The sequence below is a fragment of the Protopterus annectens genome, chromosome 4.part1 (genome assembly GCF_019279795.1).
Source record: "Protopterus annectens isolate FY-2018-M chromosome 4.part1, PAN1.0, whole genome shotgun sequence".
NCBI lineage: Eukaryota > Metazoa > Chordata > Ceratodontiformes > Protopteridae > Protopterus > Protopterus annectens.
In genome coordinates, this window is record NC_056734.1 from 151,739,971 (window position 1) to 151,764,065 (window position 24,095).

A 24,095-nucleotide genomic window follows, 5' to 3' on the forward strand; every position below is an offset into this window, starting at 1 on the left:
GAAGTATTGGGGTTCATAAAATGGGGGAAACAATTCTTTTCATTAATGTCAAGTGGCAGGTTCTGCCATAGAGGTTGTGCTTTGTTCTAGTTCATGTCAGATGAGATGATAACCCCAGAGTAAGACAGGTAGGAAGGACAGAAAGTGAGCAGCAATAAATAGGAAGAACTCCACATGACAGTCTGACTATTACTGTCATTATTGTACTATTATTCTCATTATCTTTGTTATACATGTTTCACTGGGGTCGCCCTACTGAGTGGTGTCTGTCAACAAAGGGGACACAAAAGGAGAAACTGCATAGGTGCTATGCAGACTTGATAAAGTCATTAAAAGGGCTTTGGCATTTTAAAAACAGTATAAGTAAATAAAATAAAAAGACAGTAAATTCATAATACTTATGGAAAGCTATAAGACTGGATGATCAGTACACAGAGTAATGTAAGGATGAGCCATGCATTAATTCATTCTCCAGTTAAGTGCTTAATCCAATACAAGATGGTTTGGAAACCAGAGGCTATCTCCAACATTTATTGGGCCAAGTCCAGCATAGGATGCATGCTTACAGATACTACATTTGGCTCTACTCCGGACCAAATTGTGCTTAGACTTGAACAAAATGAAGCTAAAATTATGGACAATGAGCTAAAAATAAATGAACTGCAACAAAAAGCACAAACTATTGACACCATAATTAAAGAATTACAGCAAAAAATGTTAGACTTGGAAGCTAGAAGCCGGAGAAATAATTTTATCATAAGAGGTATTCCAGCGAGCTTTGATAATTCACAATTTATTTCAATAATAAAAGAAATACTAAGCTCTCTTCTGGCTAATAAAACATCTCCTGGATGAGATAGTAATCGAAAGAGCTCACAGAGCTATAAAGCATACACAAACAAGTGATCTTCCTATACAAATCTATATCAGACTGCTTAATTCAGCACATGTTCAACAGATACTGTCAGCTTATAAGATTAAAAAGAATGTTACATGGAGCGCACATAAAATTATGATTACTCAAGATCTTCCTTTACAAATTAAACAAAATCGACAGAAACTCAGCAAATATTGCAATTACCTCATTGAAAATAAGATTTGTTTCCAAATGAGATATCCTGCAACTTTAACATTTTATTACAAAGAAGAAATAATATCTTTGGAAACACCTGACCAGGCAAAATCTACCTTTCTGCATCTCTTCAAAGTAAATTCTGCCTGAGACAACTCTTTTCATATCTTTTGATCCAAAAACAACATTTGGAAGGCTAAACAAGTGCTACAACTCCAAAGAACTACAGGACAGAAGAATATACCACTCTTATGGGAAATTTTAAACAAATGGATGTGGAATGTGTTTTAAATAACTCTGCTTACTTGCCTGTAAAGAAAACATCTTTGCTACACTGTAATACTTAAGGTACTGTCTTTTAGTAACTGCCTTTACATTTAAAAGTTACATAGCCACCTAACATTGTCTGCATAGAGAAATGACTTTAAAGTTCATTTACAGCTTACAAAAAAGAAGTGTTAAATTACATTTAAAATATGGGATATAACCTTTGATTTAATAGTTTAAGTAGTGTAAATATTAGACATAAGTAGTTTCAATTAAAATGTATACTCGTTATTCTACTGGCATAATCATTGAGTTGCTTTTAAGTATGTCTATGAGCAAGGTATAAAAACATTTCTCTTTTTTTTTCTTTCTCTCTGTTTGTTCAGTTGATGGCACTGGTTAATTATTAACATATGAGTTCACAATGATGGTTTATATGGCTTTTGACAGTGCAGTGTTAAATGAAGATTCCAATACATTTAAAGAACCACAGTTAGTTGCTGTTAACAAGAATAATGCAAATGTTGTTGAATTTTAAAGTGCTGCCTTCTTTAAATGTTAAAATGTATAATCATTATTCTGCTGACATAACCATTGAGTTACTTTTAAATGTGTCTGTTAGCAAGGTATAAAAACATTTTTTTCTTTTCTCTCTGTTTGTTCAAGCAGATGGCACTGGTTAATTATTAATATATGAGATATATGAGTACACAATGATGGATCTATATGGATTTTGCCAGTGCAATGTTAAATGAAGTTCCAATAAATTTTAAAGAACCACAGTTAGTTGCTGTTAGTAAGAATAAGGCAAATGTTGTTGAATTTTAAAGTGCTGCCTTCTTTAAATGTTTAAAATGTATAATCATTATTCTACTGGCATAACCATTGAGTTACCTTTAAAGGTGTCTATGAGCAAGGTACAAAAACATTTTCTTTTTTTTTTTTCCCGTTTGTCCAGTAGATGGCAGTGGTTAATTAATAATATGAGTTCACAATGATTGCTTCTATGGTTTCCAATACATTTTAAAGAACCACAGTTAGTTGCTGTTAGCAAGAATAATGCAAATGTTGTTGAATTTTTAAAAGTATGCCTTCTTTAAATATACAAATATTGTACTTGTTTTTTGAAAATAGTGTTTTGTTAACTCTTTAATAACTCTTGAAATGTTAAGAATTATAATATGTTGCTGTTACTACAAAACTTTTTATAAAAGCTACTTTTCCTTTTCTCTCTATATAATATCTAAGGGTACAATTAATATAATATTTTAAGAAGTCTGAAAATGAATATACAGTATATAAATAAAAGGAGTGGGATGAGTGCAGTCTGTTAGCTGATGACTGTTCGCATTTGGAACAGTATGGGTATTATTGACATCCCTCTGATATATATCTACTCCTTGTTGTTAAAAAATAATAGTTTCTTTTAGTTTCTTAACTCATGCACATTTACAAATACAGAGGGATGGGTGGTTAGGCACCTATTTAGAGTTTAGGAGTATAGAAGTCACAACATTTATTCTTAAGATAAATACACTAACAGAAAAAGTTTATAACTGTATTTTTGTGTATCAACTAATGAGAAACTTCAGCAATATTAATAAAAAGTGATAACTATAGACTCTTGGAATGTTAAAGGGATGGTAGGTAAAAAGAAAAGAAATGTAATCATGTACCTCACATACCAAACTAAGGCTGATATAACTTTCTTGCAAGAAACTCACTTAGATGACCAACTTTGGGTTAGGGAAAGGAAAAGAAAATGGGTTAAAACAATAGTTGCTGCAAATTATAGTTCTTTGTCCAGGGGAGTGGCCATTATAGTAAATAAATCCTTCCAAGGAGCGATTACTTCCTCTGAAGCTGACTCAAAGGGAAGATGGGTATTATTTACTACTAAATATCATACTTTAAACAAACCATTACTCTTTCTTAATATATATAGCCCCTGCTCAAATCAGCAGCTCTTCATTTATGAAATCTTTAATATATTAGCCAAATACCCAAATCATCTGTTTATTGTAGGTGGGGACTGGAATGCTTTACTAAATCTAGATAAGGATAGATCGCATAATAAAAACAGACAGTCACAATCTACCACTACAGCACTTGAAATACATTTGAACTAGTTGACCCTTATGTTAAATTTCATTATGATAAAACAATATCAAGATTCACTTTCTTTTCAGCCACTCATAAAACTTGGTCCAGGATAGATGCTTTTCTAATTTCCCTTGCTTTCCTTTCTAACAAATTAAATTATGCTGTATCACCTAGAACTCTTTCAGATCATTCCAAAATTAGACTTTTAATAAACTTTCAAGCTCATAAACAAAATATTTCCTATTTCAATACCTGGACGTTAAATCCTAAAATTATACAAAACCAAGAAACTACACAAGAAATTCAGAATGTGCTAGCCCAACTTCAAAATGATTTTATATCCGATCAAATTCCATATGACATACAATGGGCTACCAAGGCGGTCATCAGGGGTATTATTATTCAAAAATCTGCATGGCTCAAAAAAAGTATAACAATCTTAAGAATGAACTAGAGTGTCAAATAAACACTGCTGAACTAGAACTTCAGGAAAATATTCTAAAGAACTTGAGGAAAAAATAATTGATTGGCAAAAACAATTACACAAACACTATTTAGAAAATATCTCCTTCTTAGAATTAAGGTCAGTATATCAATATTCAGAATGGGCTCAAACACCATCAAAATTTCTAGCTAGACTAATTAACATAAAAAGTGGACCTCCTAGGATCAAAGAAATAAAATATGAAGGACAGGTGAAATATAAAGATCAAGATATAGTGGACGGTTTTGAAGATATTTATAAGAAATTATACAATATACCCTTATCATCATCTACAGACAGATTTGAGGATTTTATACATAATATAAACTTTCCACAAATTACAGAAGATCAAAGGAAACTCTTAAAATCACTGTTAAATTTAAAAGAAATAAAAGCTGCAATAAACAAACTAAAATTAGGTAAATCCCCTGGGCCTGATGGATACACATCGGATTTTTATAAGCTATTCATGGAACCTATCTCCAAAGTGTTATTAAAAGTTTTCAGCTATATAATACAATGTGGTATAACAGAAAAATACTTAAATAACTCCAAGACAGTGTTGATTCCTAAACCACATTCTGACCCAACAGATCCAGCAAATTATAGACCAATAGCCCTCATAAACACTGATCTTAAGATATTAGCCCATGTTATAGCAAATAGACTTAAGAATATACTCCCCTCTATTATTTCCCAACAACAAATGGGCTTTATGACAAACAGGCAAACAAGTGACAACACCCTCCTTTTAGATACCATTGTAAGACTACTTAATAGGGATAAATGCCCCAGATATGCCCTTACAGTAGATGCAACTAAAGCTTTTGATAGAGTAAACTTACACTTTCTCTTTAATATACTGCCTTTATATGGCTTTCCTCAAGAATTCATTAAAATGATCCAGGTTCTGTATCAGAAAGCTTCTACCACTATACAGGTAAATAAACTTATAACTAACCCTATACTCTTATCCAATGGTACAAGACAAGGATGTCCTCTTTTGCCATATCTATTTAATCTTTATCTAGAACAACTCCTTCTGTTTATTTCACAAAAAACCTTTCATCATATTCCCAGAATCCACAATACAAATCTTATATACTTGGCCTTTGCTGATGACTTAAATATATACTTCCAACTCCCCACTACTGACCTCCCAAAAATACTTAAAGTTATTGATGAGTTCTCGGTAGTTTCAAATTATAATTTAAATTTAAACAAGTCACACATATTTCCCCTCAATCCTATAGGGCATAAAGAATTGTACTTTCCTTTGAGTCAGATCAAGATAAACTACCAGATAAAATATTTAGGAATAATATTTACTTCAGACTTCAAAGATATTATAAACAATAACCTGCTAACTACATGGACTAGTATTCAAAATGACATGGATAGATGGAAGAACATTAATATGTCTCTACTGTCAAAAGCTAGTGCTGTCAAGATGAATTTTCTACCAAGAATACTTCAGTTAAATGCTACCTTTTCAAATATTCCCCAAAACGTCTTCCTTGCCATGGAAAAAGCTATATCAAGATTCTTATGGTATCCAAAATCTACCAGAATTAAATATGCAAAACTTGTACTCGCCAAAGATAAGGGGGGATTGGGGTTACCTGATTTTAAGCTTTACTATAGTATAATTACTGTATACAGACTAATACAAATAATAAACTATGACTCATATATAAATACTTGGACAACCCCAGTGGAACAAAATCTGGTATGAATAGTTGAAATCCCTTGGCTGCAATATCAAATCCTTACCATTCTTGAATTTAAACCAGGCTAGCATATACAGGAAGAATTTTACACCCACTAATTAAAAACATGATTCTTACAACACAGAAACTATTTAAATCATTGCAATTAGCTGATGCTTTTGCCCTTATACAACCGTTACACCTAAATCCTAATTTACAAATAAATAGTAAACCGGTAAATCTAACAAACTACCCCCTGATAAAAGACTACACAATATGGGAAATATACCAATGGAAAGTCTCTAACACGGGGCAAATGAGACTTGAACTCAAACTTCCTATGAAATATAGTATTATCCTTAACCAACTTCATCATCTTATAAATGCTAAATTCTCACAAATACACACTGACTTACAGAACATAGATTTACTTAAAATAATACTTGAAAATCTTGCGATTAAAGGGAAAACAATTTCTAGGACTTATAAAATTGTAATGAGTGCAAAACATCAGAATTCTTTATTATTGTCAAACTACTGGCAAACGAAAAATCAATCACTGACCGAAGAAAATAAGAAACTAGCCATTGAAAATACAATCAAATTCATTCCATTCAAGAAGCTGTTATATACACAAGTTATGGTAAATAACAATCTATATTATACGTTATCTAAATTAAATAAATTCAATCCTAACTTTTCGCCTATATGTCCCCATTGTCCAGATAAAGCAGCTGATATTTTACATGTCATGTGGAACTGTACTAAGATACACAACTTATGGTGTTCCTTGAGAGTAAGATTAGAGAAGATGGGATATGAAAAATCAACCCTTACTTGGGAGACAGCTATATTGTACATGAATATCAATCAACTCCCAAAAATATTAAAACATGTCTTTATTACGATGTGTGCCCTTATTAAATTCTTTATTACAAAGAATTGGACTGTCATGTCACCAATTACATGGGAAAATTTTAGCAATCTTGTTATCAAATATATCTCATCTCACAAATTAATTTATTGAAAAACAAAAAACAAACACTATTACCAAAAATATTGGGGTTACTTGCTAGATATAATTCTTGGCAAATAACATTTGCCTACAAATTGTCATGAAAAGCTAACCTTTAAATAAGAAATGAATGTAGTATAACCAGTCTTTCTTGCATCTTTTCCCTTTTCTTAGTATATGTGTAACTAGATATTTTCCCTAAACATACAAATAAATGGTTAAATTTCTATTTTTACTTTATATATAGACTATCCCCATTCTAACTATTCCTTATGAGACCAAATGAACATAATAATTCTCATACTTTACTTGACGATGTAGTGACTTCTTGTGTATATATTGCATATATGTATATATGTATATATATATATATATATATATATATATATGTGTGTGTGTGTGTATAATGTTCTTAGAATGAGATTGTTGTCTGTTTTCTTTAGATGGGTATTTGTATTGTTTATTTGTGTTTTTGAGTTACCGTATTGTTATTATTTGAAAAAAGAAAATTGAAATAAAGAGATTTTGGAAAAAAAAAGTGGGAAAATGGCCCCAAAATAGGGACAATTTTTAAATATTGCTCTTACAAACTTAGAAAGTTGATAGAATAACAAGTTTTGCATTAGCATCAATTTTCTAAAGGGTATGAAGTCAAAAACTCAAATGTCTGTCATTATTTCCTAACTTCAGTCTTTAAAGATTTTTCACTAATTTGCCAGAAAACCACAATTTTAAGAAAAATGGACCAAAAATATGAGTCAGAAATCTAAACATTCTGAGAAAATCTGTAGAGTTGAGAGGTATGAAAATTACATATATTTTGTATCTAGCTATGTATATGCATATGTATGTACTACATAACATAAAATGAAAGTTGTTCTAATAAAAGGTGATTGCAAAGAAATCATAACACAGTTCATTAAAAAGTACACAGTTATGACCAAATATACCTGAAAGAATATCTATATATATATATATATATATATATATATATATATATATATATATATATATATATATATATATATTTTTTTTTTTTTTTTTGCAGGACAGCAAGCTACCTCCCTCCATACCTCCAACTACTTAGCTTTGAGATGTAGTATGTCCCATTCTTTGTGACCACTTATTAATAATTTATTCAAGATCTTTCCCACTTCCATTCTGCCATGTATGCAAAAGGCATAGTATTATATTAAAATCTGACACTGCCATTTGCTCGGTCCAAAAAATCCCATTTACGTACATGTAGAAATTGTTACAAGGTAAAAACAATTATACTTAATGTTAAAAAGATTGTTCCAGTACTTCTATGTACCAAACAAAATTTCAAGGGCAGCACCTTAGTGATACCATGTCAGATAAGGCATACACAGCCCAGTAACTCCTACATTAATAACATGATATTTGAATTAACCACAGCCTATCATTAAAGCACCAGAGACTATTGCTGCCAAGGTTATCAAAAGCTTGTATCTGCTTTGAAAAATTTCAAAGCTTTGCATACTAGAAGACAGAACTATTCTCCCAATCAACTTTTTCATGCAAAGACTGCACCATACACTCCCTTTGGTAATTCCTGTGTCAATAAAATATTCAACAGCTTTCCTCAGAAAATGACCATTACAGCAAGCTTCCTGAAAAATATGACTGGTTACCCATAATATGCCATGCAGCTCTTCTACAAGCCACATTTACTTGCTTTGCATGGAGTAATGCCTCGAGTGACGAAGAAACAGTTTGAATAGAACAAGGATGAATAGAATGATTTAAAATTTGAAACTGTGCATGACAAGGCTGCAGACAGTCCCAATAAATGTTTAATTTATTTGCAGCACAAATAATAAGAGACGATAATAAGAGGATTGCATGAAGAAAATCAAGGTGTAAAAAACTGGAGGAAGAATTATGAACTACCTTCAATATGCTCATGATACCACATTAGTGTCTGAAATGAAGATACTCTGTAGCACCTGTGTATCAGGATTAACAATATAGTGTCAGAATGGGTTTGTACCCTAATATGAAGAAAGCAAAGATCCTAACAACTGGTAAAAATCAATAAACGCTTTCTAGATGGAGAAAAAGTAGTTACAGCTTTAGCGTTTTTGATCAGTAATCAATAACAGTACAAGGAGATCTCGAGCAAAAATCCAGTGGCACATTGTCATTGGCAGAACAGCTTTCAAGAATATAATATCTTCCAGTGCAGAGGTATGTATTTGCATATGAAGATTCAACACGTCTGTGCAGTGCTTACAGTAATGTCATACAGATACAAAAGGACAGTGAAGAAACATGACAGGATTATAGTACTGAAGCTATCTCACAAACACATTAGTCAGTACTGGAGGAGATAAAGCCAAGGTATTCCCTGGAAGTTTTTCACACTTCTGGCATATCATGCAAAGAGAAAAATCATTAGAAAAACACATCATGCTGTATAAAGTCAAAGGTCAGTATAAAAGAAGAAGACCCAATAACTACATTGCTAAACATCAAACTGCACCATGGACCATTAAGCCAATCATCAGAATGCTCTACAGTTAGCAAGATTATCCTTGAGGCTACCAACATCAAAGATTTTCCTCTTACAAATGTCCACTTCATTGGGGCTGTTACTTTCCTGAGATGTTTGAAATGAATTAGATGGCTCCACCTTCTGTAGAAACTAGCTCAGTGGCTTACCAACACATATAGATGTAAATAATCTATAGGTAATGGGTACTCACATTATATCACTTCTTTTTAGCTGGTACACTCCCCCTTTCAATTACTTGAAACATTTTAATAGGCAGCCACGGTGGTGCAGCAGTTAGCATTATCACCTCACAGCAAGAGGTTCTCTGGTTCGATCCTCAGCTGTGGTGCCTTCTGTGCGAAGTCTGCATGTCCTCTCTGTGGCCACGTGGGTTTCCTGCGGGTGCTCCGGTTTCCTCCCACATCCCAAAGACATGCTGCAGGTGGATTGGACACAAAATTGGCCCTAGGCATGAGTGCGTGCATGTGTGTTCCTTCTGTGGAAGGTTGGGCGTCGGGCTGGCAACTCGACACTGTAAAACACTACTGCCAGTCATGAGCAGACAGGTGATCCACTGTGGCGACCCCTAACTAGGAAAAAAAGTCAAAAGAAGAAGAAGATCATAAATTGCTCTTGTTCCCCTCCTTCTATACTATGATACTACTTTTTTATTGGGACCGTCTTACATACTCACTTTTGCTAAAGTTGTGAGTGTCTTAGACCATTAATTGATTCAGAATCTCTGTATGTAGAATCTTGTATTTACACATTTCTTATAGGGTATATGGTAATTGATTTTTGTCTGTTGTATTTGGGATATTTATTATAAATCCAAGTCTATTCTATTGGGCTATCATGTTTTTTTGGTTGAGGCTAAAAAGGATCTTGTACACGTCTAGTTACCTGATTAACAAATAAAGAGATAATAAATAAAAATTATCAACCACAGTTTCGAGTCATTGTCATAATTTCATTATAATGTTTTAGTACAATTATATATCTGCATAATTAAAACAGATTCTAAGTATAAATAAAAAATGATAACCAGAATTTATTTTCATTGTCATGATTCTTTTATAAGTTTGTTGCCCATCGATATATATGCAGAATGTAAGATTCTAAGGACAGAACTTTCAGGAAAAAAAGCGGAGGCTTTTAGAAATATAAATAAATACAAGTTATGGTGAGTAAGTGCTCTGATATAAAATGCTAAATTCCATAAAATGTAGTTTGTTTAACATGTCAAATTACCCTTGATAATATCCTGGCTAGAGTGTAATAGAAAGTCTCCTACTGGATGATGAGGGAAGAAGTTTCTTATCCCCCGAAAAAGTATGGGCCACCGAGACCTTTTCTGTGCTTTTCAAGAATATATATCTTTTTAAAGGTCCCAAAGCTCCATGCACTTTTCTATGCACTAACCCTATGTGGTGTGTGCCATTCCCATGAATCTCACTCTAGGACTTAGTGCACATGATATGAAAATGTAATACTCTTTTCTGATTGACTTTCATGTTTTAACTTAATATGAGTTGTATACGGTGCTGTGGCAGTGTGTAGAATCAATTGCTCCAGCTGCCGTACAAGATGGCGTTTCATAAATAGTAAATAGTTTTTGTAGACCCCCCCAACTGTTGACATTTTATCATGCACATACCGGGAGTGTTGTTTAATTCTTTTTCTAATATTTTTAACTAACATGCCAATGTTGAGGATTAAAAGTTGTGAGCTCTAATGTACTTATGTTTCTGTTTAAAATTCCTAAAGTAAATTTAGGTTTGGATGATGATTACTTCAGCTGAAAACATTAGGATGTGATTGCTTGCACTTTCCTACTGTCATATGACCAGCACCTTTTATGAGTGTAAAGAAACATTAATTCCAAAATTGACTGATGTAAAATTCTACTTCCAGATGAAACTGAGTATGAATACAGTGGAAGTGAAGAAGAAGAGGAGGAGAATGACATAGGAGAACCTAGGTAAGGATATACAAGGTCGCTTCCTGTTTAGAGCTTAACACCAGATGAGTCATGCATGTTAGTGTTGCCAGCCTGAACCAGGAGTGAAGTTATTTCCTAACCCCCATGCATTTTATATAAGTAGACTTGAAATATAGAAACTGATATTTCTGTAAAGACAGGGCTTGTTATAAAGATGGTCATTGATATGATGTACCTACTAATAATTTCCCTCACTTTAGAAAAAAAGATATAGGTGTTTTTCATGTTGTCATATCTCACTATAAAAGCCCACATGTTTGCATGCTAGGAGTGTTCACTTTGTCATGTCTTTGTAGCATGTTATCCCTGCCTCATTCTTCCCTGCGAGTGACTTCTTAATATTTGAACATTGGAAAGGTCCTGTGGACCAGATATTATTTAAGGCTTTCAAAGCATTGGTCACTAAGTGTTTCTGTCTATCTGAAGGGTTCACACAGTGTGCACTTTTACCCCTTTGGAAGCTGCACCCCAGGCCAGTTCTGATGCCCCTGTAGTTATTAACTGTATCAGGGTCAGAAGGGAGAGTGGAAGACCTGGACTGCAAGAGATCTTGTCTACCCACCAAATAATCTCCCTTTTTAGAAGTCCCATAACTTGGCTCTGAAAAGACAATGGGTATAGATGCTGAATTCAGACTGCTATGAGGTAGCAGTGCATTTTCTTCTTGTTGAATCTAGTCAGAGAAAGTATTATTATGCAAAAATCCAGAGGAATTCCCTTGCAGATGCATGGTTTTGATTGGAGAAACTCAGGAAGAATTGTTGAAACATCTTTACTTTGTCTCCCAAGGTGGAATCTAGCAAACATCACAGGAAACCAATTCTGTGGGATGAAATGACAGGAGATTTTGACTTTAAACCCCAGATTGTGTAGATGATTCTGGGCAGTTTGTAAAGATTCTTAACGACTGTTAAAAGTTGAAAAGATAAAGATAAGACAGTTGTCCAAATATGGAAGATGTGAATGACTTGAATCCTGCACTAATCCTGCACTAAGCAAGGGGAGGAACAAGGTGCTGTGGAAAGTCCAGAGGGTAATATAGAGAACTGATGAAAATAGCAAACATGATAAACTTTAAAAATGTCCAAACTGCTTACCAATGGGGAATGGATTATAGGTATCCTTTAAATCTAGCTCTACCATGAAGGTTAGAGGTGGGAGTAGAGGAAGAAGGGACTGAAAGGATAATGTTTTGAACTCTGGAGTCTTGACAAAAAGATTTAAAAAGAAAGGCCCGTAGGAGCCTTCTCTTTTTGGAACCTGTAAAATCCTTGAAAAAAGCCTTTTCATATGTGTCGGACAGACATATATACAAACTCCAAGATAGCACAACAGCAGGGTAAGGGGTAAATTCCCTTACCCCTCTGTAAAATGGTCCCATACAAAATCCTGGTGGCAAAAACTTCATTGAAAACAATGTTTGCTGTTTTTTACAGTGAGAAAAAAAAATTTGCTCATATGAGCTTTCAGTGTTTCAGACTATAACCACATATATATATATATATATAATATATATATATATATATATATATATATATATATATATATATATATATATATATATATATATACATGCACACACATGCATGTGTGTGTGTGCGTGTGTGTGTGTGTTTATAATTTACTGTGGGGTTTGCAAATTTAGTATTAAAATATGGTTAGGGAGCCTGCTAAAGCAAACATTTTATTAATTGTTTCCTGGATCCTGGATTCGTTCCCATGCAGTCAGCTCATCAGGCAGTGAATGCCATTTAGCACTCGTTTCAGTAACATGTTTTACAGGGTCAGGGTGCATCACACACTCACACCTAGGGCCAATTTAGACTGTCCAGTCCACCTACTGCATGTCTTTGGAATGTGGGAGTAAACTGGAGCACCCAGAGGAAATGGACATGAATCCAGGTAGGACATGCAGACTCCACACAGAAGGCACCCCAACTGAGAATCAAACCAGAGAACCTCTTGCTGTGAGGCGACAGAGCTAACCGCTACACAATTGCGGCATCCCTTCTTTATTTGTTTATTTCAGATTTAATGTTTAGTGAATAATGAGTTTAGTCGACTTGACTTTGTCTTTCAATGCATCATCATAATTTAGACAGGTATCTCACTTTGTAAAGCAGCAGCCTGTAACCTTCTGTCATCATTGCAAAAAAGAAGATTCAAGGCTTGACCAGATATATTAGACTACTGCTAATCACAGAGTTATTTAAATGTGAATCCTTTATGTCGGTGTTAACAGTTCCTTAGAATATGGGTAGAACATTAAATGATACCTTGTTGGGGAACCCATTCTACAACAGGGTATTAATGTACTAGGAGAGTAAAAGAAAGAAGTCCATTAGTCCAAGGCAGCATAAAACTGCCATGAAACACAGTGAGGGGGGAAATAGCCACTATCTTGTTTATGCTACCTAAATGCAGCTAAAACTTTACAGCTGACATGCATGAAAAAGAAAAATAATACAAAAATGACCCATCAAAAGTAACTGTAGTAGCAGTTGCAAGGATTGTGGGGGAAAAAACGAAGTAATAAAAGTAACAGCAGTACCTGCAGCAGTCACAGGGACCTACCATCTCCTTTTCCCTCACTAAGCATGGCTCTTAAAAAGCTATGCTGAGTGAGCATGTGGGAAAAAGACATGCATCTGGAGCATTTCTCCCCGGGCCTCCACTGAAAACAGGCTCTGTGGAACCTAGTCGGACATTCCCGTTCAACAAATGTTAAATAAAATAAAATAAAATGTAATGAAAGTAGCTGCAGTACCAGTTGTAGTTACAAGGATCTGCCATTTCCTTTCCCCTTTGCCAATTATTGTTATTGAGCATAGAACAAAAATGTGTGTGTGTGTATGTGTGTGTGTGTGTGTGTGTGTGTGTGTGTGTGTGTGTGTGTGTGTGTGTGTGTGTGTGTGTGCGTGTGTGTGTGTTAGCGGATGTTATTAATAGCTTGTATAACATACAGTTTAGATGTCAAATACATTCTCCAAGAATTACATATCTTACAGCAACTTTGAAAGATTGGACAGAAGAACTGTTTTATATCAAAATTATAAAAATAATGTATATATTACAAAACAATTTAACAGGTAGTCCATTTTCCAAGTGTAGTAATGCCCTACAGGGTGGAAGTTAAAGGATAGTAACGGATCAGATGAGTGAAAAGGCTGTCTACCTACAGTACTGTTTCACATCAGCTCTGGGTGCTCTGTTATTTCCCTGTAGAGACAACCACCTTGTTTGACATTATTGCTTCTTTATTCTGTCCCCCTGCTAGGCATGGAAAATCTGAGTGTGGACTTGATAAATGCCTTTTTTTCTAGATGTGATTTTACACTATTAAATGTTATTTTACCTTCATAAAGGATGGCAAGAAAGAATAAAACCAGCATAATCCATAACCATCTTTTACAATTGTTTGTGCACCTAGTACTTCTGGACAATAATTGTATGACATGGCAGGGGAAATGCACCTTAAAACTCCTCTGTTTGCCACTAATGGTGTCCATCTTTTTGTAAGGGAATCGTAGTGTTTTAAAGAGTGACAGTCATATGTCTAACCTGTTAACAATTACTAATAACCAACTTGATTATGAAACATCATGTAGTAATGACTGTAACTTGTACAAAAGTATCTCTAAACTCCAAACAGTGTTATGTCTAGAATAATGAACCATTTGTACTATGACAAAAATATGGGTTAATAGCAGTGCTAATACTGCAAATATTCAAACATTTACTACCATAAAAAGAAATAAGAGAAGAGGAGACAGTTTCAATTTTTGTAAGAAAATAATGTTCTTTTTAATTTATAATTTTGTTTTTTTGTCTGAAATATCCTCTCTGCAGTCTGTACATCCTCCCTTTGTCTACATAGGATTCTGTCATATACTTTTGTTTTTCCCAGTGCCAAAGGTATGACCTAGGTGAATTGGTGTTCATATTGATAGATGTATGTGTGTAGTGTGTGTGAGTATGTAAGTGAGTGAGTGAGTTATGTGGGGAGTGAGCAAGTGAGTATGTGAGCAAACAAGTGAGTGAGGGCATGAGTGAGCAAATAAGTGAGTGAGTCAATATGTGAGTGAGTTAGTGAGAAATAGAGAGAGATTGTACATGTAATGCAGTAAGCTGGCACTACATTCAACTTCAGTTCTTCTGTCTTCCACCTAGTGAGTGTCATGATATGTTCCCCACATGACAGAGAACTGGATTAAGCTAACAAAACTGAGTCAGTGTTTGTTTTGATGTCATTTACAGTGTTTTATGAAACCAAGATTAATATACTGGAGTATTAAGTATGAACACAGTTATTTGTTAACCTGTATATTTATTTTTGATTGAATATTTTATACTATAGCCAAGAAATAGAACATTGTGATGATTTCCAATAACAAAGAGCACCCAGATAAGAGGAGCAAAGGGCTCAGTATTGGCCCTACAGTCAGTGTTGTACTTAATGAAACATGATAGCTTGTTTTACCTGAAAAAGCTAAAACAATTCCATTCTTATTTACACTTTTGATGCAATTACACTTCAGATGTGTGCATATGAAATTAGTATAACTTCATATCACAACGCATACCAAACAAATTGTATAGTGGAATTGTGGTACAAAGACTTGAACATATCCTATCCTGTTTCAAGAAAACAATATTATTATAGTTCAGCAAAAGAACTAAAGGTCATCTAGCATTCCAGGGAAGGCTTCCACTTTGCCCCTTCTCCTTTCTTGGATAAATAGGATCCTGCCTTGCAAGCAAATAAGTTAATGCTTCTTTTTGATGGTAATATCTCTGATAGTCTCTTTTTTAAACAACTTATTTGATTTTATAATCTATAGCTTATGTACAGATATCTAGCAAATGAAGAAATAAAATACAATAAACTATATACAATCATCCCTAATAAAAATCAGTCGTATTATATAATACCATTAATATTTATCCATTAAAGTTTGTAACTTTTGCCAAGCTAAACGTTTATGAGTCATATGAGATGTCCTTGTAAGTTTAGCTTGCATTTCTTTATTACATACACATTTAGCTGTACTTATGAAATAGCTAAATAAGAGATCATGTTCACTCTTCCAGTGCATTATGATTTCTTTTCTAGCAATGGCCAAGGTAGACCAAAGGAGAGTTAGTTGAAAATTCAGGATGACCTTTGGGATTGGTACATTAAATAATAATAAGGAATCCGTAGTATGACAATTGTCTGTCCATAATGCCTTAGCAAAATCTTTGAAATCATTCCAAAATTGTAGTACAACTTTGCATTCTATGAACATGTGTATCCAGTTATCATCTAATACTTCTCCACATCTCCAACATTTTATTTCTTTACTTTTACAAATAAGAGCAATTTTATGAAGTGTAAGAAAACTTCTATTTAAGAATTTCCAAGTGAACAGTTTCCAATTAAGAGAAGATGCGGTGTTGTTAATAGATGTTAATGCTACTTTTTATTATCTACTGAAAAGGATTCCTTATTAACTTTTGTAGAGTAGTCCCAAAAGTTTGAATCAAATGGTAAAAACTCCTCTCTTAGGATCCTATATATGGGGGATATAAATCATTTACATTTATTTTCCATTGAATTGATGCGCATAAAAAATTGTATCAGCTTTTTTATAAGATGTATTTCTATATTAAATAACATTATTAGCTTATCAATAAATTGTCTCAAAGTTTGTAGAGATAGCCAATTATTTTGACTAACATTGTATCTGGCTAATAAATTATTAACTGGCTGTAACTTACTAGAGTCTAAAAATTGATGCCAGTGTATTAGTTTATTCTCTTTAAAATTTAACATTTTTTTCTGGTTAAAGGATTCTAAACAATCTGGAGTATAGGCAATAGGAAATATTAGGAAAAATAGATTCTTAATCATATAGTTACTATTACATTTTTGAAGATGTTAAAAATATGGTTTATACCCCAGGTAAAATGTTGAAATTTCTTATTATTTAAGCAGAGATCTCATAAAACTCAGTATATTTTATTAACTCCCAAGGAAGAACATATTTGTATATCATAGCTACAATTTGAAATTATAATACATTCATGTATAATTTTCCAACCTGAAGTATAGAAGCTATTTAGCCAATGACAAGCTGTGTTAATAACAATAGATTGTGAGTATAATTCAAGATTAGGAAACCCAATTCCATTGTCATCCCAACTTCTTATATGCCACTTGTAAGCTATTCTTGGTCTTTGAGGATACCATAGAAACTTAAGTAAAATCGTATTAATTTGATTAAGAAGTTTTTTAGAGGGAATTAGAACTAAGGATTGCACATAAAATAACATTTTTGGTAAAATAATCATTTTTATCAATGTAAGCCTATCCTCCATGGTGAAAAACATTTTGTTCCAATTATTAACTAGTTTAGTAATAACATTTCTTAAATTTATATAGTTCTTTTGCATAGTTTCATTCCAAGTAGATTTTATAGTTATTCTTAGATATTGAAGTGTTTTTATTCTCCCAATTAAAATTATTATGCTGTTGTAAATATGTATTTGCTTTGTTATTAATGTGCTTCTGATTTCTTTTGATTAAAGCTTAGACCTGAAATTTTCTCAAAAAGGTTAATTGATTTGATATTATAATGTAAAGAGTTATCTATGTTTTCACTCCTTAAAATAATATAATCTGCAAATAGTTGGATTTTTGAACAGTGACCATCCTTTATCATGAAGCTGTTTATATTAATATAATTTCTTATGAGGTTAGCAAAAGGTTCAAGGGACAAGGCAAACAATAATGGCAATAATGGGCAACCTTGCTTTGTTCCTTTTGAAATTCCAAAAGATGTTGATAAATATGCTCCAATTTTAATATATGAAAGTGAATTATTATATAGTTTCATTACTAAATCAATAAAGTCCTGAGAAAAATTATATCCATTGAGAACCTTACCTAGATATTGCCAGCTAATGAAATCAAATGCTTTGTCAATATCAAGACTCATAATGGAAAGTTCCTTCTTAGTTTTATTAGCGATGTCAATTAATGTTAATATTTTAATAATGTTATCTTGAACCCTCCTATTTAAAATAAAGCCTGTTTGATCATAGCCCACTAAATAAGGCATTATTTTATTTAATCTTTTAGCTAGTATAGACATAAATATTTTATAGTTAATGTTTAACAAAGAGATATGGTGGTAGGAAGAGCATAATAATGGGTCTTTATCTTGTTTAGAATAGGAGCAATTAAAGAATATTTCCAAGAGGGAGGTATGCTTAATTCATTTTTAGTGTCACAAAATACATTTAGGAGAATTCTTAATATAGTGTCTGGAAGAATGTTATATATTTCCAGGATTAGTCTGTCTAGATCTGGGGTTTTATTATTTTTTAAATTTTTGATTTGATCTTTTAGTTCTAGAAGTGTTACTGGTTTATCTAGTATTTTTGCTTGTTATATTGATATTTTATTCTTGATATTATTTTTATGATTTCATCAGTTATAGAATCATTTTCAGTAGGGAGGTTTTTACCATTAACTGATTTATAATGGGCGAAGGCTTCTAATATGCTTTTAAATCTGTTACTTTTTTGTGGACTTGTTAATTACAATTTTGATTTCATTTATATGGTTTAAGTTATTTATTTGTTTAGATCTGATTGCTAACTTATGTAACTGTTTAGGACTAACCGAGTATGACTGCAACGTAAGCCTTTCTAAGTTGATTGAAACTTTATGATTTAATATTTCTAAATATTTTTGATTTAATGCTATTAATTTGGGATGTAATGTCTTATCTTTAGGTTTTAAGTTTGATTTTAAGTTATCTATTTTAATTTGTAATTCTAATAATTTCCTGTCCTACTCTTTCTGTTTTTTAATAACCCAATTTTTAATCCTGCCATAAAGGTATACCTTTAATAAATTCCAGAGTATAATGTCTGATACCTCACCATTATTATTAAAATCCAAAAATGTGTTTATATCATTCAGGACCCATTCTTTAAAACCTGTAGTTTTTTACTATATAAGCTGGAATTCTTTGCAAATAAATTAATTCATCATTGCTCGTGGTAAGGTTAAAAGTTATGGCATTATGGTCTGAAAGTGGACATGACATTATTATAACTTCTTGTACTTTAAAGCATGCCTTATTAGAAATGAATACCTTTTCAATGTTTGGGTTCCAAATCTAAAGGAATAATGAATATAATCTAAAGAGTTTGCTATTTTTAGATCATATATATCTCTTAGATTTAATGTATTAATAAAATATAATTTTTTTTATTATGCAGCTTGTCTAGGCTTATTACCTCCAGACATATCTCTATCAGATAGTAAACAATTAAAATCTCCAACCAGAATAACCTCTCCACTTGCATGTAGAACCATGGAGTCTAAGTATTTTTCAACAAATCTAGCTGCTAAACCAGGTATCCAGTAAGTGTTGATTAGTGTGTAGCATTTTTTGTTGATTTCTAATACAACCAAACTCAACATTCCATTCTTATCAGAGTATGTGTTTATGATTTTGGGCATGGTAATCAAATTTTCCATAGGATAAGAATACCCCTTCTTTTTGTTCTATAGCAAGAGTCTACCAGAACTGAATAACCTTTAAAGGAAAGTTTATCTAAATCTTTTTAAGTAAGTGTGTCTCTTGCAAAAATATTATTTCTGCTTTATGGATATTAACATACTTAAGTAGACTTGCTCTTTTAGTATTATTATTATTAAGGCCATTGACATTTAATGCTAAGCACTTATATGTTAACATCTTAATGCAATATGTTTAGAACATCTATAATATGGTATTATATGCAAAAAATTGTAATCATTGATAAAATATTTTTATCATGGATGAAACAAACAATTTTAAACTCTAAAACCCAAATACTGTATACATCAACATTCATGGAACTAACTGTTCCTGGTTTGATTGAATTATTAATCAAACCATCTACTATCCATATTTCACGCGCCTAATACCCTATGTTAGCTACTGCCTAACTGAAGGATTTAAACATTTAACCATATGTATGTAAATACAGTAACCCATTAAAGTAATATTTATTGATATTAGTATTGTGAAAACCCTTCAATAATCAGGCTAAGGAAAATAAGTAAATACATTTCATTTATAAAAGTAGTATATCAGATCTCAAAGGATCTTATTTAGAAACTATTTACAGTAAATAAAAAGCATAGTTGAGGATAAAACTCTACATAATGACTTTCTTTCAAATATGTATATATCCGAAAGCAAAAACTAGACCGTATGTCATACAATTCTTATAAATACTTATCTTAACTGAAATGTCATAACTACTATTAAAAAAATTGAGGTAAACAGTTGTATTATAAATAAAATATTTTGATTATTCTTTTAGAAGCTATTACAGCAGAGAAATTTATAAAAAAAATAATGAATTGATCAATTAATAGTTAATCATCTGAATGAAATATATATTTAATGTTTGATACGTAAATGCCTGCACCCATATATTAGTGTATAAACAATTACATAGTTATAATATGAAAGGGAGAGAAAAAAAATATGGGGTGGGGGGTTAGGATGCTAAGTTCAAGAGTATAGCATCAGCAATCTGTAAATAAACCTTCGACTATTGCCGTTAAGTGCATTTCATTAAAATACGTCAAGTTAGTAAGGATTATCTTGCTTCTAATACAAATCAGCTGAAAGATATACATTCTACTGACAAAACACCAATCAGAGGGGGGTTTAAATTCTGCAGCCATATAGGACATTCCAAACTTTTGCCCTATTACCATCCTATCCCCTATATCTAAACTCCTTAAAAAATGTATCCACCAGCAACTCTTACCTTATCTCATAAACAACCAGCTTCTCACCCCCACCCAGCCTGGATTTAAACCCGGACATATCAGCTCTACTGTACTCTTCTCCTTCCTAGAAACAATAAACAAAGCCCATGATTCTGGCCATTTCATGTCCACCCTCCTCCTTGACCTCTCCAAGGCATTTGACACTATCTCCCATAACCTACTTCTTAACAAACTCTCCAAACTAAACTTATCCCCCTCTTGCACCAAGTGGTTCTTCAGCTATCGTACAAACAGACAGCAAGCAGTTAAATGGAACAAAGCTATTTCACCCTTCCTTAATACTCTCACAGGATTCCCCTCAAATTTCTATTCTGGGCCCCTTTCTATTCAACATTTTCATTAACGACTACTATCAAGCCATTCCAAACTTCAGCCTCATCCAATACACCAAGGACTCCACCATCATCTGCTACTCCCCTTCTATCACCCCTCTTAACAAACTAACCCAAAGTGCTTTCTCTTCTACTGAGCAGTGGATGTTTGACAACCATCTGGCACTAAATGCTACTAAAACCAAACTTATGCTATTCACCCCCACCAAAAACTCCTCCCTAAATATACACTCATTCATAGTCATTAGCAAAAACAGTACTTCCCTATTAATAGTCTCTGACACCAAACTACTAGGAGTAATCATTGGCGATCAACTAAAATTCGACAAACATTTTCAGGTAAATATAAAAAAAAACATAAAAAACTTGGTATACTTTACTGCCATAATCTTTATGTCTACCCCACAACCAAGCTTACACTAGCAAATACTTTTCTCATCCCATCCTTCCTATACAGTGCATCTATCCCCTCCAACCTGCAATCCTCCCTCAAAACAAAACTCTCCTCCTGTTAAACAAAGATATCTAAATTTGCTGCTGGTTACAGAGCTAGCTCCCACCAGTACAGTTCCCCTCACCAACTAAGCTGGCTTGAGCTACCTAACTTCCTCATTTTCACCCAACTCATCCAAGCACACAAATTGATTTACAACCCCTCTCTTTGTCCCTCCTTAACCACTACCTTCACAATGCATGAGCCAGACCACATTCTAAGATCTAATTCTCAAAAAATTAAGTTGCACAAACCAGCACGTCCAGCAAGAAATCAACTAATGTCCTTCTCTCTAGCACACCTCTGTAATTCTTTACTACCCACTACCATTCTATTAGCAGTCTCCCCTCTTTTAAAACCTCACTTCACTCACACCTTACTTCACAGTGGGAGTGCTCTTGCTCAGTCCTACCTCATCCTTCTAATACCCTCCCCACTTTCCTACAAACTAAATATTCCATCACTGCCCCCCTCATCTCTTTTGAGTATTTTACCAGCTGCTGAATAGTTATCCCATGTTTAAAAAAAAAATGTTTTTGTATTTTTATTTGCTCTCTGTTGAAATTATTTGATATATTCTTGTTAAGTTCCATATTTACTCTGTATTCCTGTAAATCTTTTTGTAATGTGTATGTAAAATGTGTACTTTGTATGTATATATGTATTTTTCTGGAGCATTTCTCCCCAGAACTCCATTGAAAATGGGCTCTATGTAGCCCAGTGGACTATCCTGGCAAACAAACCGCAAATAAATAAATAAATAGGATGGGAGGGAGAACATGCCTATATAGTACTCTCAGGAGGCTATTGCTATTGTTCTTAATACAAATCAACAGTATGGAAGTGACCCTGTACAAAGAAAGACAAAACGTTGACCACATAATAGGACTTGCCTCTCATTTCCATTAATATTTAATTGCTATTTGGGAAACACATACCTTCTGGTGATGCTGAATCAAGGACTGTGGCAAAGATACATTGAAGCACTGCACTAGTTTTCATTAGTGTACTTTATCTGAGGAATTACAACAGGGTGAATACGTCTCTCACATTTCATAACAAGGCACTATACATTTATGCCACCTCGTTACTGTATTGCTTACCATACCTGTTCTCTCTGTGTTTTTCACATATATGGAACACATCCTATTTCCCTCCGCAACAACGTCTAGAATCAATAATTATGAACTAAAGTAACGTTATGATACAAGTAATAATAATTTAAATATCTTCTTACCAGAATCATCCATTCTCTATTTTTCTCAGCAATGGCATTACCTGCTTTCAATTTGCAGAGAAAACCTGGGCACTAATAGTATAGATTTGGTTTAATATAGTTATAGTTGACCTATAATATCTCTTTTCCCAAAGGGAGTCCAAAAATTCCTATGTGTATTAGGGCAAAGGAGTATATTTTCTTTTTCTCTTTTTTTTCTCTTCTTTACCCTTCCTCTCATCTTCTTTTTTCCTTCCTTTTTTCTCTTTATACTTTTCAGTGTTTTTTAAATAACATGTAACAAGTATAGAGCCAGAATGCTTATTTTAGTTGAAGCATTTTCATGACCTAATAAGACTTTGCTGCCTTAAAGTGCTTTACATTTTATAATGTCAACATTAAACTCAGTTTTATTTCATTTTAACCTGAGTGTTAAAATGTATTTTTATTACTGAGGGCAAACCATTAGTGTACTAATTATTAGAATTCAGTGTAATCATTCAGAAATGCCACATTAACATTACTTAGTTTGATACATGTTACATTGCTATTAAAATAGAAATATGGCAAAAAGTCATTTTATTACCAGAATTCACACTCCTGGAAAGATTGTCATGCTTTTAACGCCATCAGCGTTATAGCAGCATATTTCTCTGAATTTTGATTAAAAAATAGCTGAAGCTGCTCCTTTATTGATTAGAAGTCCAACAGCAGCCGTTTCAACATTCAACGCATCTAGCGTGAGTTCAAAGGTCTCATCTTGCTTTCTGGCTGCTACGTTTAAACTGTGTAGTTGTCTCTAGAGCAGAGAAACAGTTCAGCTCGTGGACCCTGACAAGAAATTAATGCGATTCTTCTTGATGTTAGACGGGAAAACAGATCCAGCATACAAAAGTTGTTAGTAGCATGTCTCGAGACAACATAGTCAGAGCTGTCATACTACCATGCTGTCTGAAATATGAAGCAGACATATGAAGCATTTCTGACTATTTAAACCATTGCAAAGCTCTTCCATGTAATTGCCCATCCCATAGCAA

The 24,095-nt window shown here is 33.1% G+C and overlaps 1 protein-coding gene across 8 annotated transcripts in view; it reads left to right on the forward strand.

The window, feature by feature from the left end:
• Window positions 1–24,095, forward strand: part of TNIK (TRAF2 and NCK interacting kinase) — a 1,728,926-nt gene that overhangs the window by 1,238,637 nt on the left and 466,194 nt on the right. For all 8 annotated transcript variants that reach the window (XM_044070048.1, XM_044070049.1, XM_044070051.1 and 5 more), the window contains exon 11: window positions 11,083–11,149. In XM_044070048.1, coding sequence (XP_043925983.1) covers window positions 11,083–11,149 — 67 coding nt within the window. The remainder of the gene's footprint in view (window positions 1–11,082; window positions 11,150–24,095) is intronic.